The sequence below is a fragment of the Phyllostomus discolor genome, chromosome 2 (assembly GCF_004126475.2).
Source record: "Phyllostomus discolor isolate MPI-MPIP mPhyDis1 chromosome 2, mPhyDis1.pri.v3, whole genome shotgun sequence".
NCBI lineage: Eukaryota > Metazoa > Chordata > Mammalia > Chiroptera > Phyllostomidae > Phyllostomus > Phyllostomus discolor.
Genome location: NC_040904.2, coordinates 68,568,837 through 68,585,892, shown reverse-complemented (window position 1 = coordinate 68,585,892; position 17,056 = coordinate 68,568,837). Strand labels below are relative to the sequence as shown.

The window sequence follows — 17,056 nt, the reverse complement described above, 5'->3', positions numbered from 1 at the left end:
GTGGTGAAAGCTTAGGAGAAGAAACCACATTAGGGAAATGAGAAGTGTCCTATCCTGACAGAGAAAGAGGAAAGAGTAAAGTACTTTTCAAGGAATGATTGATATACGTAATACAATATTATTATATATATTTAATATCTAAAATGTAGTGAACATTTTTTACTGTGCAATAAGAGTTTGCTGTGGACTATTTCACTAAATCTTCCCAATTGCCCAGTCAGGTAAATATTATTATTGTCCTCAATTTCCAGATGAGTTGAGACTTAGACTTTGGGGTTTGTACTTGCGAACCGTGCCAGAGCCAGGATTGCATTTGTTGAGGCATTCTGGTTCTCTGCTGTAAACACTGAACCGGAGAAGGGTGGAGCACTGTGAACTTGAAGGAAAGTGAGTTCCACTTGCAGCTTTTCTTTGCAGTGGTAGCAAGTGTTCCTTAACAGAGAGTTGTTTCTGTATTTTACAGACATGGGAATTTAAATTCAAGAAGTCATGTAACTTACTAAAAGTCATATATCTAGTAAGCAGAAATTGAAATGTTTAGCTACAGGTATTGTAGACATTTATTCCATTAAGGCTCTGCTTACCAATGTCATCCCAATTTCATACCCATGAATTACATGTAACTCCTGTTATGTACATCTGGAATTCATGTTTATGTCTCTGAAAGCTGACTATAGTTTTGAGATAATTTTATATCTAAAGTATAAGACATCAGTGTCAAGTGTGTGTGTGTTTAACACTGTGTACGTGTGATACAATAGATATATAAGTAATTAAATGGTTTACATTCTTTTGAGTTGTGAGATAGGACAATTCAAAGAAGTGGACTGACTTGAAAGAGAATATGAATATATATATATATATATATGTAATTTCTTTCATGTTTGTCTCTAGTTTTCTCTGTGAATTATAAGAATTTTTTTCTGCAAGGAAAGGAACATGTATATTTACCTCTCTGTGCATATACTAGAAGCTACTCAGCAGGAGTCATTTTTACTATCTGTGCTCTTCCTCTCCTCACTCCCTGCCTCTGTCTCTCTTTTACTTTTGTGGTTATCTTCAACAAGGCTCCATACACTAAGGCTAATGCTGGACACTGAACAGTAACAAAACACTTGTTGGCAGTATAGTTGAGTGTCTGAAGTTAGCCCAAAGTACCTGCTCTCTCACTTGCTTGGCTAGAAATGAGGACTTATCTGGAAATTGTGGTCCAGGGTGTCCTTCATTTGACAGACTTATGTAGCTCTTTCTCTGATGTAACAACCACAGATCTAACAGTTTCAAGGCTTGCTAACATACTGTTAACCTTTTCTATTAAGAAAACAAATCCACATGCAAAATTTGTTTCTTAAAGCATAAAATTCCAAAATAATAGCTATAATTGATTGTGCAAAAATACATTTAGTTAGGAGCCCAATATGTGCTATGCACATTTCTAATGTACATAGGTGCTGGATTGGGTCTATGTTATTTATATTCTGTATGTAAAAGCACACACAGGCAGAATCAGGAGTCAGACTAACATGGACTCAGACCTTGGCTGTGTCACTGAATAACTATGGAACTTTGGCTTGATTGCTTTCCCTCTTTGAGTCTGTTTCCTCATTCATCAAATGAAATTTGTGCTACTTTACAGGACTTTTGAGATATCAAAGTACATGTTGAATGTCAAGCTCTAAGGACACTCCATAACTGCTATTGCTGTCACCAATGTCAACATTTTTTGTTATTGTAATAACTTTTATTACCTATATCAGTATAAAATTTTCTATTTCTATATCATTAGTTTTGAGGCAGCCTCTGTTTAAACAACTTTTTTTTTTTCTCCTCAAGGGAGTAGATTGTATGATAGTTTGAGATTTCTTTATAGAACTCTTGCAGAGTCCAAGATAAATTCTGATATTATAAGCAACAGCTTGGTATGTTTATGCTGGTCATCACTCAAAAATTTACTGCTAATCTGGCTAATCTGGGTTCCAGAAGGAGATGATAGACATTTTTTCTCTGCTTAAGTCTATTTTTCCCCAGGCTCTAATGTGGTCACGTTGTTCTTCCTTTGCAAATCCTTGAAATATTTTATCATTTTCTCTTCAGAGAAGTCTTCAGCCATCCAACTGGGGCCTTTATTCTACCTATTGACCAAGCTATATTTTCAGCATTAAATTTTTATGTGTTTCCCTATGTGGTCTTTTTTTTTTACAACAACTCTGCTGGAACCGGATCTTAGTCGGGGCCAGTGACTTTCAACCATTGTGCCACTAAAATTTTTAATAAAAACATGTGCTACCTGACTATTTAGTTGGGGGCCCTGACCTTTTTTCCCTTAGATTATCAAATAAAAAAGTGACAACAGCCAACACAACAATAGCTGTCTGATGTGAATGTATCAAAATTATACCTGTTTTTTGTCAGATTGACAAAAAATACATATTTTTGTTGTGCCACAGAATTTTAGTAATTACTTTATGTGTGCCATGAGATGAAAAAGGTTGAAAATTGCTAGTCTAGGCAAAAGCTCAATAGAATGAACAGGTAAATGCTACTTGACCTTTAAAATGTTATTTTTTTAACAGCTTTATGAGGATATAATTTACATACTGTTCAACTTACCTATTTAAGGTGTAAAATTCCATAGTGCTTAGTATATTTGTATATTAAAAACAGAATTGTACAGCCATAACTGCAGTCAGTTTTAGAACATTTTCATCACCCTAAAAGCACCTTTGTGCCCTTTAGCTATCATCCTACAGTCTTTCCATCCCCAGCCCTAACCCTAGTTAAGCATTTGCCTACTTTCTGTTTCAATAATTTGCCTGTCCTTGATATGTCATATGAATGGGATCTCATATATGTAGTCTTTTGTGATTGACTTCTTTCACTTAGCATAGTGTTTTCAAGGTTCTATTTTGTAGCATGTATTGGCATTTCATTCCTTTTTATGGCCAGATAATATTCCATTGTATGGATATGCAACATTTTGTTTATTCATTTATTAGTTGATGGACATTTGCATTGTTTTACTCTTTTGACTATTATGGAAATGGCTGCTATGAACATTCATATACAAGTTTTTTTGTATGGACATATATGTTCATTTCTCTTGGGAATATACGAAGGAGGGGAATAGTTGTATCAAATGGTAATTTTATCTTTAGCTTTTGAGGCAATTCTAGACTGTTCCATTCTCACAGCAGTGTATGAGCTTTCCAATTTCTTTATATCCTCTCCAACAATTATTATCTATCTTTTTGACTGTTACCTTCCTAGTGAATGAAGTAGTATCTTATTCTGGTTTTGATTTGCATTTTCCTAATAACTAAATAGGTTGGAGCTTCTTTTCATGTGATTGACCATTTCTACATCTTTATGGATCAGATCCTTTGCTCATTTTAAAAATTCAACTGTCTTTTATTGTTGATTTATAAATGGATGTATTATGTATTCTAGGCTTAAGATAGATCTGCTATCAGATAAATGGATTTCGAACATTTCCTCTCATTCTGTGGGTTGTCTTTTGACTGTCTTGGTGGTATCCTTTGATGCCTAATTTGTTAAAAAATTTTGAAGAAGTTCAATGTATCTCTTTCTTTTGTTACTTGTTCTTGTGGTGCCATATTTAAGAACTGAGGTCATAATGATTTACCCTTTTTTTCCTAAGACTTATATAGTTTTAGTTCTTACAATTAAATCTTTATTTCATTTTGAGTTAGATTTTTATGGACAGTATCTGACTTACCAATGGTTTAACTTAGGGTTTTTCAGCTTTGTGATGCTGTGAAAGCAATATGCATTCAGTAGAAACTGAATTTCGAATTTTGAATTTTGATCTTCTCCCAAGCAGCAGTGGGTGGTAAGGTACTCTCCTGTGATCCTGGACATTGGCAGCGGTGAGCCACGGCTGCCAGTCAGCCAGCAACACGGGGGATAACAGTTGCTGCTGTGAGTGTACTGTGTTGCCAGCATTTTTTGAGTATTGTGTTTTGTATTCAATAAATTGCATAAAATATTCAATACATTATTTTAAAATGACTGTGTATTAGATGATTTTGCCCAACTGTAGGTTCATATATCTGTTCTGAGCATGTTTAAGGTAGGCAAGGCTAAGCTATGATGATCAAGTGGGTTAGGGGTATTGAATGCATTTTTGACTTGCAATATTTTCAGCTTACAATGAACTTATTAAGATGCACCCCAATTGTAAGTTGAGAAACATCTGTATGTGTTCTAAAGTAAGGGTCCATATTTATTCTTTTGTATGTGGAGATCCAGTTGTCTTACTAATCACTAAAAAGATATCTTTTCCCCATTTGAGTAATCTTGGTCACCCTTGTTGAAAATCAGTTGTCCAGGGTTTATTTCTGTTGCATTGCTAGCCATGTTAGAAAATACTGTTTTACTTCTATAAGGGGCTATCAGGTTTGGGGGGAGACTTATATAATTGTTTTCCTGATTACTATAGGTATCTCCCATGCCCCCACACCAGGGACTGGTTCAGGTGGAACATTTTAAGGTTAAAGATTGTGTTTTAGGATATAGAGAGTCAGACTTTAAGTTCGTAAAGTCAAGTAAAATTTATGACTTCCTGGGAAGTCATAAATGCATTAAATTGCAATCAATAGTAATGCAGCGTATAACAGAGAACTGGAGTTTGTACTTGAAGAGAGCCCTCTACTTAGCCCCACATGTTTGCTGACATCAAGGGATATAGTTCAATGTACCTGCAGTTAGGACATTACTGAGGGACATTTCTTGGCCCACAGGATACATTGCTTCCTCTGCTATTGACCACATTGCATTAGTACCTTTCTCCCATTCTTCCCCCCATCCTGTTATGTTGTATTCTGTGTTCTTTCTAACCAAATAATATACCTCTTTTCAGCTATAACCATTAACTTTCCTCTGCTTTCTAATAACTGAAAAATTATAAAATAAAAGAATGGTCAAATCCCGACCAACAAGAAACTCGGGTAAAATTGCATAGATATCAATAATATAAGTCACAGCAAAGATAAATACTATTACTCCTAGGTCTCAAATAAGGCTTATTTGGGGGCTAAGTATAGATTGCAAGAATTGTTACAAATTGGATAAATTTTTAGATCCAATTGTTGTGATAGAGTTTAGTATACTCCTCTAATGGATCAAGTGAACTTAAAATAATTGGAGAATTTGGAACAAATGAAATTACATATTTTCAAGGATCTGTGGACTATCGACAAATATAGGTCATGTATTGCAACACTTCATAGGACCGAATTTTGAGTGATGGGCTCTGACATGGGAGGTAAGAGGTGAGGAGGGGGTCTAACTGGGGAGGGGGAAGTCCAGTAGAGCAGCTCTGCATTTGCATGTTTTGTATCATTTCTGTGCTGGATTTTTCCATGAAATCTATTTTGAAATAATTGGAAGGTTTATATTGTTAAAAATAAGTGCATGGCTAAATAAATAACTGGATCAATTGCCACTATATTAGGCCTTAAAGTATATTATTAAATGCATTTCAATAAAACTAGAAATAAATGGAAAAAGTTTAAGAGAAAATATAATACCTACCACCACATCTTTCCCAAATAACAAAAAGGATTAAAGAGAATAATGAAAAGTTAAAATTATAACCTGTTTTGAAAAGAAGTGAAAACACTGTGTATCAAAAGGTATCTAGGAAAATACAGACAACTTTTCTCACGCCATTCTGCATCTGATCTATAGAACACAGAAAGTGATTTGAATGCACATTTTGTTAATTCTTCCATGTATTGTACATATGAGTACTATGCTAGATTCATTGAACAGAAGTTAATTTATTGTATACCATGGGTCCTTAAGGCATTAGGACTTAATTCTCTTTTTTTTCACATTTTTTATTGTTGTTTATAATTCTGTTAGTGAACTCTGGTTGAGCAAGGAAAGCATGCCTTGTTATTAAAATAATAATCCCCAGTGTTAATGAAGATATGGGTAGTTGAGCACTCTTACATGCTGCTGGTGGGGGTATGAACTCAAACTGGCTATACAGAAAGTAGTTTGTTAACCGTTATTTAGAACCATAAGTTAATTAAAATCTTATATGCTTTACCTGATAAAGATCATTTTTAAAATGATAACAGGGACAGAGATTTACACAAGTATTTGTGCACAGAAACTCATAACAGTTTTTCAATTTTTATTGTGGAAATATCTTAGTATATGGTCAAATAGAGACAAGCTTTGTTTTTGTCTATTTGGGCTGCTATAACAGAATATTGTGCACTGGGGGGCTTACAAACAACAGAAATGTATTTCTCACAGCTCTAGAGGCTGAGAAGTCTAAAATTTAGGTGCCAGCAGAGCTGGTGTCTGAAGAGAACCCTTGTCCTGGTCCACAGATGGCATTCTTTTCTCTATGTCTTCACTTGGTAGAAGGGAACAGGAATTTCTTTGGGGTATCTCTTATCAGAGTACTAGCACCATTCATGAGGGTTCTACCCTCATTACCTACACTCAAAGGCCCCGCCTGCAAATATCACCACATAGGTTCATTTCAATTTATTTTTGTCTTAAAGAAATTTTTAAATTATTTTTGCTCCTTTTTGACTTACTAAATTTTATAATTTTATGAAGTTTACCTGGTTCTATGGTGATATAAAACAAGTTATAATCCTACAGAATTACAAATCTGTATTCTTTCTCCCTATGTACATACTAATTTTTTTTCATTCTTTCTTCCTATGTACATACTAATTTTTTTTCATTCTTGGCTATATTTTCATGCTTTTTGAAACACAAGCAACTACATATATTAATTCATTATTTCATTTTTTTCGTAAAAGTATCATAATATAAATACTAATCCTGTAATAAACACGGTTAATTATACTTACATTTGCCATACTTTTTTTGACTACAGAGCCCTTTTCTTCTATGCATAGCTATGAGAACATTTTAGTAAGTGAAGCTCTAAGTTATTTGACCTGTTCCTTAATTTCCACAAAGCTACATACCATAAGACTGAGCACTGTTGTTGTTTAACAGCAAGATATTAGTATCCCATTGATTGTGAACTTAGTGGCACTCTGATGTACTATAGATTGTTCTTGAAAAGCACAGCCAACCTAAACTAACATATGTTGGAAACAGTTTTCCCTAGGAAATAATGCTTGTGGTCTTACAATCATTTCCAGTGTACCAGCTGCCATTAGAAGTTAAGGAAAGGTGATTCTCAAGTACAAGTACTCCACTGAGGAGAATATTTATTGGGAGGGGAAAAAACACTGGGGTGTATACTGTGTTTAGAAGGATTACTGTCTTACAGGCCCAAATGCTATGTGGTCCTCACATAATTCTGGGTAAGGGCAGTGCCACAGGAAGTTTTCTAATCCTGGACCTCATGACTTCTTGGTAATAAAATAAATGGTTTCTTGAGATGAGAGAAGTCCCCAAACTTCCGTCTTGGCAAGCCAAGTTTGCATTATAAATCTATATAAACTCTGAATGATATGAAGCTTGAAATAATTAAATAATATTGTGTGATAAGGAGGAGTGTTTACTTGCTTTTAGGAGGTGTTATTCCAGATATTTAACAATGTTATGGCATGAGGCGCATCCCCTCAGACAGAAGTAACTGGAATCTGCAATATGGGCTAGTGACTGGTCTTATTAACCCCGCCTGCTGCATTTACCAAGGATCTCACCTCCCTGCTGGGTGAGGCCTGTCAGAGGCAGGGATTGGCCTAAGTGTAAACTGTGTTCTCCAGCACATTGGAATATGAATCAAAGGTGTAAGGCTTTGCATAGTAAGTTGGAACCATTTTAATCATGTATATGGAAAATGTATATTAAACTTAAAAACTCTACAGAAATGAGATTGCTAAGTGCTGATGAAGAGAATAACTTTACTGAGTGCTTAATGTAGGTCTTGCTCAGTGCATCAGTGAGTTAAAAAGTTTGGGAATATTTGAAGGAAGTTGACATTTAAGAATTTTATGTGAGGATTATTACATTAGAAAAATAAAGGTTGCTGGGTTTCAGATAAATGCGGAGTTTGTGGGCCTGATGCAGTGACGTTAGTTAGTTAGCATTTGACCTCCTGTGCTGAATGTATTTTTGCAGTTCATATTAAACTATGCATCATATATTGTTTCTTTTTCATATTTTGACTTAAATTTGACTGCTGATTTTAAGTCTGTGTCTAAAGAGAATCTTTTGCATTATCAAATATGATGATGGAGTTCAAACTGTTCATAGTAAAATGCCTACACATTTTTTGCCATACAAATATGTTAGGTTATCCTAACTTCATAAATATCAAATATCTTAGAAAATGTTATAATAATTTTTACAAGCAGGAAATATGATCCTAAAGTTCAAGGTAGAATAATAAACATACATTGTTTTTGAGGGGTACCTAACTCTTGAACTTAGAAATGTCTGTTATATGAAATGAGGCATAGATAGGAAGATAAATTAATAGGTTAACATTTTTTTTATTACCTTATTTTGTAAGAGAACCTTTTTTTTAAATTTTATTTATTTATTTTTAGAGAGGGAAGGGAGGGAGAAAGAGAGAGAGAGAAACATCAATGTGCGGTTGCTGGGGGCCATGGCCTGCAACCCAGGCATGTGCCCTGACTGGGAATCGAACCTACGATGCTTTGGTTCGCAGCCCTCACTCAATCACTGAGCTATGCCAGCCAGGGCTACATTAACATTTTAAAGTTTTAAATAATTACTTCTTTTTAGGTAAAAAGCCTTCATATTTTTATTCACTTTTTGATCAGTGGCCCATGAATTTTAAACAAATAATATCTTGGTGAGAATATTCTAGAAAGTATTGTCCACAGACATTAATAACAGTATATTGAGTAATGGTCTTAATACGGGGTGAGCAAATGTAGGTTTACAACTGTTCATATGGAAAGACATGCAGGTTATGATTACTATAGTAGCTTCATTAACTCAAAAGAATGTCAAAATGCAACTGTAAACCTACTTTTTCTCACCCCTGTGTGTTTTCTTTTCATGTTCAAATTGTCAATTTTTGTTAATACATTGATACATTTTGTTAATACATTCCCTCACATTAATACATTTAGGTTTCTTAATGTCTCAGATCTTTTCTGTAGTCTTTATCACAATGGTAATCTTTTGGGCTTTACAACACTATTCATTCACAAATCATAAATTTTAAATTTTATGTGAATATTATTTGCCTTAAAGAATTATTCATAATATTTTCTACTTTAGAATTCTGTTGACTTACTGATTTAGAGTAGTATTTACTGGTCCGTAAGTCCCCTTTAACCTAGAAAATTACACACAAAGCTATGAGCTGAGAACACCTGAGTACAATGATTGAACCAGGCAGTTATTTCTCAAGTGTGGTCCCTAAGCCAGTAGCATTAACATAGTTGGGAGCTTGTTAGATGCAAGTTATTATGCCACACCACAGATGACTGCATCAAAAACTCTTAGGGTGGACTATAGCAATCAATCGTTTTAATTAGCTCAGGTGATTCTGGTGTGCGCCAAAGTTTGAGAACCACTGAGTTACAGGACTCTCAGTGTGTAGTTCTGTGCTTGATTGAGAAGCAAATAATTGGCACATGTAGTGATGAGATTTTTGGTCATCTCTTGAGGCCTGCATAGGCATACAAATCATTTGCATTAACTATTTAATTAAAATGATTTCTATCTTATATAGTTGGGATATAAATCAGACAAGATTAAAATGCAAGAATTTGAATAACCTTGTTCTAAAATTATGTTCTTTAGATATATTCTGATATAGTTTAGAATTGTTTATATTTTTAATGTTGTTATTATAATTATTACTTTATTTTCAGTTATATTTAGGAATAAAATCTTATGACTTATTTTGTAGGACATAAATTTCCTTAAAATTTCTTTCAACTGTTATTATTTGTCTTCTATGCTTTCCTAAATCAAATTTTATTTAAAAACAAAACTTCGACTTTACTATTTTTATACCAATCATTTAATGTTTAATTTTGGTTTATTTTTAATTATGTGCTTATTTACTTCCACAACTGACTCCTAAAATCATACCTAGATACACTTTAATAATATAAATCCTTCTTTCTTAACTGTTAAATTTAATTTTATAAGACAGGACCAAATCCTATGTTTTTTTTTTTCCTGGTAATTTTATTTTTGGGCCTTTTCTCCTATGGAGAAAAACTCATCTTCTTAATAACAATTTTGGAAAAAACTTTTTAGGGGGAAACTGTTTTTATTGGAAAAATCATATGCCTGCAGCATGGTAGAAGTAGACTGAGGTACACATTTCAAATGGGAAGAACTAACAATAATGAAGGAGAGTGAGGAAAATTTAGGGATTAAAAAGGCTAGAGAAAGAGTCCAGGAGATGAAAGGCTTTGGTGGTGATACAGCTAAAGGGAGATCACATGGACAGAGAATTGTCCAGCATAAAAATCTGAATTTGTGTCATGCATATATGCCTTAAAAACCTTCCTCTCTTTCTCCCATATGAAATCTTTAGCATATTTTATATTACTCTAGATGGCTGGTAAAATGGATTTTCTTTTGGGACATACTCTTGTGTGTGAAAATATTCTAAATTTTGCTTTTAAGGTTGGCGTTTGGCAAGAAAAATGTACTCATAGTGAAAGTCAACAGCTGAGTTTCCATGAGGAGGAGGAATGATAATCAAATGAACTCTTAAGGACAATAGAAAATTTTTTTTCACAATGTAGAATTATAAATAACATATGCATTAGGAGATTTAGGTTTCTAAGATATTATAAAAATAAAATGGATTCAGTAAAAGTATTTTTCTTTATACAAATACTAATACTTGTTTAAATAGATTTTAAAACTCAAATGACTACAAAGTAAAAAACCTAGTTCAACTGCTACTCAAAAAATTATTCAGAACGCATTTATTTTTACATTGCTGAAAACAGCTTTTAAATAAATCTACATATATAAACTTCACATATAATTGAGGTTTCACTTTCAAAGTAAGATCTTATTTACTACTGAATTTTTAGTGTATCCTGTATTATAAATTTTACCATTAATTTGATGTACTGTTCCTTAATTTAACTTTTTTGAGCTATGACTATTTTTCTGAATACTAGGTCTGAGTTTAGCTTTGAGCAGGGTCTGCATTAAGCACTCAGTACACATTTAATGAGTGAATGAATGAACAAATGAACTGTAGCCTTTATTTTCATATCTAACTAACCAGGAAATGATCTGCTATTTGTCTTGTTGTCTTAAGTGATTAGCTTAAAAAGAAATTTCGTACATTTGTAAAGTGTGTCAGGACTCAGATATTCGTAGTAAAAGATTTTGTTCTCTCTAATTATGTCCTAAATTTTTTGCTTTGGCAAAGGAATGTTACACAATGAATAGTTAAGATATATTTGAGGTCTTAAGGGCAGGAGAGTGTAGTAACACATAGCCTGGTGAGCTACTCCTGAAGATAGATTGCCTTTAGACATTTTCAGGTTGTCTTTGTGATGGGATACCGAGAAATGTTTAAAGATTTTATTTATTTACTTTTAGAAAGAGGGGAAGACAAGGAGAAAGAGAAGGAGAGAAACATTGATAGGTTTTCTCCCACATATACCCTGTGCTGAGACTGAGCCTACAACCCAGACATGTGTCCTGGCTGGAAATCAAACAGGTGACTTTTTGCTTTATGGGATGTCACCCAGCCAACTGGGCCACAATGGTCAGGGCTGGATAAATATTTAGAAGGACCTTTATTTAAAAGTTGTTTCTTACCCACATCTCCAGCCACAGTGTTCACACTGGTAGAGAGGGAAGATCATTAGAGCCCATGATGTGAAAGAGTTGGTGTTTAGAGGAGGAAATCATGCCACTAAACAAGCTGTTTTATAATTTTATTATCTATTCCATTAAAAATTGAAAGTTATACCGCTACAGTGTATAATATCACAGGGCTGTTTAATTTATTTTAAAACTATGAGGTGTATCAGGCATAAACAAATAAGGAAAAGGGTGAATCTTACCAAACATACCAAGAAGACTAACACCTCTTCTCAAACTGAAGAGAAAGGAAGGCTCCCAAACTCATTTTATGAGGCCAACATTATCCTAATTCCAAAACCAGTTAAAGACACTGCAAAGAAAGAAAATTATAGGCTGGTATACCTGATGAAAATAGACACTAAAATCCTCTATAAAATATTAGCAAACCGAACACAGCAATGCAATAAAAAGATCATACACCATGATTAATTGGGGTTTATTTTGGGAATACAAGTTTGGTACAATATTTGCAAATCAGTAAATGTTATATACCACATAAACAAAATGAAGGGTAAAAACCACATGATATTAGCAATAGATGCAGAAAAAGCATTTGAAAAAATCCAGCATCAATTTATGATAAAAACTCTTAGCAAAGTGTGATTAGAGGGAACATAGCTAAACATAATAAAGGCCATATATGACAAACCCACTGCCAGCAACCTACTCAATAGGTAAAAAATATAAATGCCCCCCTTAAGATCAGAAACAAGATAGGGGTATCCACTCTTACTTCTCTTATTCAACACAGTACTGGAAGTCCTAGCCACAGCAATCAGACAAGAAGAAAAAAATAAAAGTCATCTAGATTGGAAAGGAAGAAAGTAAAATTGTTGTTATTTCCTGATGACATGACACTATTCATAGAGAACCCAAAAGATTCCATCAAGAAACTACTAGAACTGATAAATGAATTGAGCAAAGTAGCAGGATACAAAATTAGTGTCTAGAAATCAGTTGCATTTTTATATACCAGTAATGAACTAACAGAAAGGAAAATTAAGAAACAATCCCATTCATAATTGCTACAAAAGGAATAAAATACCCAGGGAAAGCCTACCAAGGATGTAAAAAGACCTGTTTCAGAAAATTATAAGACGCTGAAGAGAGAAATTGAAGAAGATACAAATAATTGGAAGCACATACCTTCATGGATAGGAAAAATTAACATCATAAAATGTCCATACTACCCAAAGCAGTCTATAGGTTCAACACAGTTCTTACAATTGTATAGAACTAGAACAAATATTTCAAAAATTTATATGGAACTATGAAAAGTCCTGTGTAGCAGCAGTGATCCTGAGAAATAAAAACAAAGTTGGAGGAATCTTGCTGCCTAATATCAAACTATACTATAAGGCCATAGTAATCAAAACAGTATAAACTACTGGCATGAAAACAGACACATAGATTAATAGAACAGAATAGAAGGCCCAGAAATAAATCCACCCCTTTATAGTCAATTAATATTCGACAAAGGAAGCAAACACATACAATGGGTTAAAGATAGTTTATTCAATAAATGGTGTTGGGAAAATTGGATAGATACATGCAGAAAAATGAAACTAGACCACCTTCTTACACCTCACAGAATAATAAATTCAAAATAGATCGAAGACTTGTTAGACCCCAAACCATAAAAATAATAGAAGAAAACATAGGTAGCAAAATCTCATACATTGCTCATAGCAATATATGAGATATTGGATATTTTATTTTATTGGATATTATCTCCCCAAAAGAAAAAAGTAAACAAGTGGGACTACATCAAACTAAAAGTTTTTCACACTGTACTTGAACAATGATTAAAATAGAATTTTTAAAAAAAGTTTTTTCACAGTAAAGGAAATCATCACACAAAATAAAAGATGACCCACAGGATGGGAGAGCATATTTGCTGATACATCCAATAAGAGGTTGATATCCAAAGTTTATGAAGAACTTACAAAACTCAACACCAGAAAAAACAAGCCAATTAAAAAATGGGCTTTGGACCTGAATAGACACTTCTCCAAAGAGGACATACAGATGTCCAATAGACATATGAAAAGATACTCAAGGTCACTAATCATAAGAGAAATGCAAATTAAAACCACAGTGAGATATCTCACACCTGTCAGAATGGCTATTATCAAAAAATCAAAAACCACCAAGTACTGGCAAGAAAGGTGAACCTTTTTGCACTGTTGGTGGGAACACAGATTGTTGCAGCTACTGTGGAAACTGGTATGGATTTTCCTCAAAAAAATAGGGATTGATCTGCCTTTTGACCCAGTGATCCTACTTCTGGGAATATATACAAAGGAACAAAAACACTAATTCATAAGAACATAAGCACTCCTATGTTCATTGCAGCATTATTTACAATTGCCAAGATGTGGAAGCAGCCCAAGTGTTCATCAGTAGATGAGTGGGTAAAACAATTATAAGACATTTACCCAATGGAATACAACTCTGCCATAAAAAAATTAAAAAAAAATACCCTGTGGGGCAGTTTGGATGGACCTGGAGGACATTATACTACTAGAAATAAGCCAGTCAGAGGAAAACAAATGTCATGTGATTTCACTCATATGTGAAATCTAATGAACAAACTGAACTAACAAGGAAAATTGGACAGACGTAGATGGAGAACAGGATGACAGCTGGGGAGGTGGGGAGTTTAACAGGTGGGGAGACTGAACAACAATGAAAAAGGACTCATGGTAATGGACAATAGTATGGTGATTGCTGGGGGGAGAGGAGTACAAGGGAACTAAATGGTAATAGAAAAAAGACATAATAAAATAAAAAATTTATAACTTCCCCCAAAAAATAAGTGAACTGGGAAAAATATAATAGATATGTCGGTGTACATTATCTATCTTAAGAAATAAAATGTTACAGATATTATTAAAACATACTGTGTTCCCTTTCCTTTATTCTGTAGAGCTCACTATAGAATTTGATGTTTAACATTCTCATTTCTCTGAATATTTTTATAAATACGTATGCCTCTGTAGTGTTGTATATGCTAAAGTGCATGTTACTTGAACTTTATGTATATGGTATTCTTCCATAATCTTTTAAAATTAACTTTTATGTTTTGGTTATTTGTATATATTGATATATTGTTTTCTTTTTAAGATTTTATTTATTTATTTATTTATTTATTTATTCATTTATTTTTTAAAAAAATTTGCCATATCTTTTTTTTAAGATTTTATTTATTTATTTTTTAGAGAGGGAAGGGAGGGAGATAAAGAGAGAGAGACATCAATGTGCAGTTGCTAGGGGTCATGGCCTGCAACCCAGACATGTGCCCTGACTGGGAATCGAACCTGCGACACTTTGGTTTGCAGCCCGTGCTCAATCCACTGAGCTACGCCAGCCAGGGCTAGATTTTATTTATTTTTATATACAGGGGAAGGGAGGAAGAAAGAGAGAGGGAAACATCAATGTGTGGTTGCTTCTTGTGCACCCACTTCTGGGGACCTGCACTGCAACCCAGGCTTGTGCCCTAACTGGGAATCCAGCCGGTGACCCTTTAGTGCACAGGCTGGTGATCAATCCACAGCCACACCAGCCAGGGCTATGTATTGTTTCTAATCCATTCAGTTTATACGGTTGTACAGCTTCCTGTTCAGTTATTTGCAGTGTTTTTACCCATTTTGTGGCTGATTTAAATTCTGATAGCCTACTTTTTTGTTGTTGTAAAATTTATTCAGTATACACTTGTGAATGCTTTCTTGTATATATTTGTGAGAATTTCTCTTGACTGTTACCTAGTAGAATTTGTTGTGCCCTAGAAGTAATGTTATCTTCAACTTTGCTACATGATGCCAAGTTGCTTTCCCAGTTTATACCCTCAGTTGCAATGTTATTTTATATCCCTGCTGACTACTTGATATTTTCAAACTTTTAAGTTTGCTAATACAATAGGTGGGAAATGGCATCACATTATTGTAATTTGTGTTCCCTTAATTACTACTGAGCTTGAGAATCATTACATATGTTTATTGGCCATTCATTTAAGCTCCTCTGAATAGCTTTGCTCATTTTTCTATTGTTTTATTTTCTCATTGACGTATAGATGTATAGATATTTTGGCTTCTTTCTCTTCCTTGGTTTATTCACTACAAATTTATTTCCCCAGATGGTAGCTTATCTTGTGATTCTGTTTATATATTCATCCATCTCTATGAAGTAAAGTTTATATTATAGTAGTGAAATGTATTAGACCTTTCCTTAATGTTCTGTGGGTTTTTAAAAATCTCATTTAAAAAACACTCTTAAACCCAGGATTACAAATATATTTCCCAATATTTTCATTTGAATATTGTATTTTATATTTTTGCCTATCATATTTAAATATTCTTATGTTACATTGAATCTTTTGCATGTTGTTAGGTAGAGAGTCATTGGTGTATCTCTAAGTATTAACCAGCACCGCTTAATAAATGTGTGTCCTTTACTCACTAATTTTTATGCCATAGTATATGTTTCCATTTGTGTGTAAGTCTGCTGTAATCCTTTTGACTTTCTTCCAAGATCTTCAAGCTACCTTCCCTGTGCCCCCTATAGTTTATCATCTACCTTCCTTGCTTGAGGCATTTCTTTAGATTTTAACTCAGTTCTGTCACCTGCTTGTGAATTTGGGTAAATGTAATAGAATTTTAATTATTTTTCATCTTTTTTTCCACCATGACATGTATCTTAGCTCATTGCTTAGAATGCATTTCTATTCTTTTCATTTTATCTCCATGGTGTTTGTTAAAAATATGCCCCCATTTTCTTTTACCTTCTGTTTATTAAGAGAAGTATTAAAGTTGAAAGTACAATTAAGAATGTAATTCTTAATATTAAGATGCAGAAGGCAAATTTTCAAATACATGTCTTAAAAATAACATAAGAATGACCTACTTTTTCTGAATGGCTGTAGAGTATTTTGATGAACACCTTGTAAGACTTAATAATCTTTAGTCAGTTTGATTCAGCACAAGTAGGAAGCATATTATGCTTTGCTTGAAGTTCATTAAATAGTAGTTTGATCATGTTATTGTTAACTGTTATTCTTTAATTTTTTAGATGATTGGAATCCATTTGCATACCCATACAAGAAATTGGATTATGGAAAATGGGAATTGTATATTCCACCAAAGAAGAATAAATCTCTACTAATACCTCATGGATCCAAATTAAAGGTACTTTTTTCCTTCCTGTTTTTATTTGAATGTATTTATTTTTAATCTGTTATGCAAAGCACGATTTAAAATAT

The 17,056-nt window shown here is 33.6% G+C and overlaps 1 protein-coding gene across 1 annotated transcript in view; it reads left to right on the top strand.

Annotated features, from left to right (window-relative positions):
• Positions 1–17,056, top strand: part of GBE1 (1,4-alpha-glucan branching enzyme 1) — a 266,291-nt gene that overhangs the window by 74,991 nt on the left and 174,244 nt on the right. Inside the window, exon 3 of the mRNA XM_036017948.1 lies at positions 16,867–16,982. Coding sequence (XP_035873841.1) covers positions 16,867–16,982 — 116 coding nt within the window. The remainder of the gene's footprint in view (positions 1–16,866; positions 16,983–17,056) is intronic.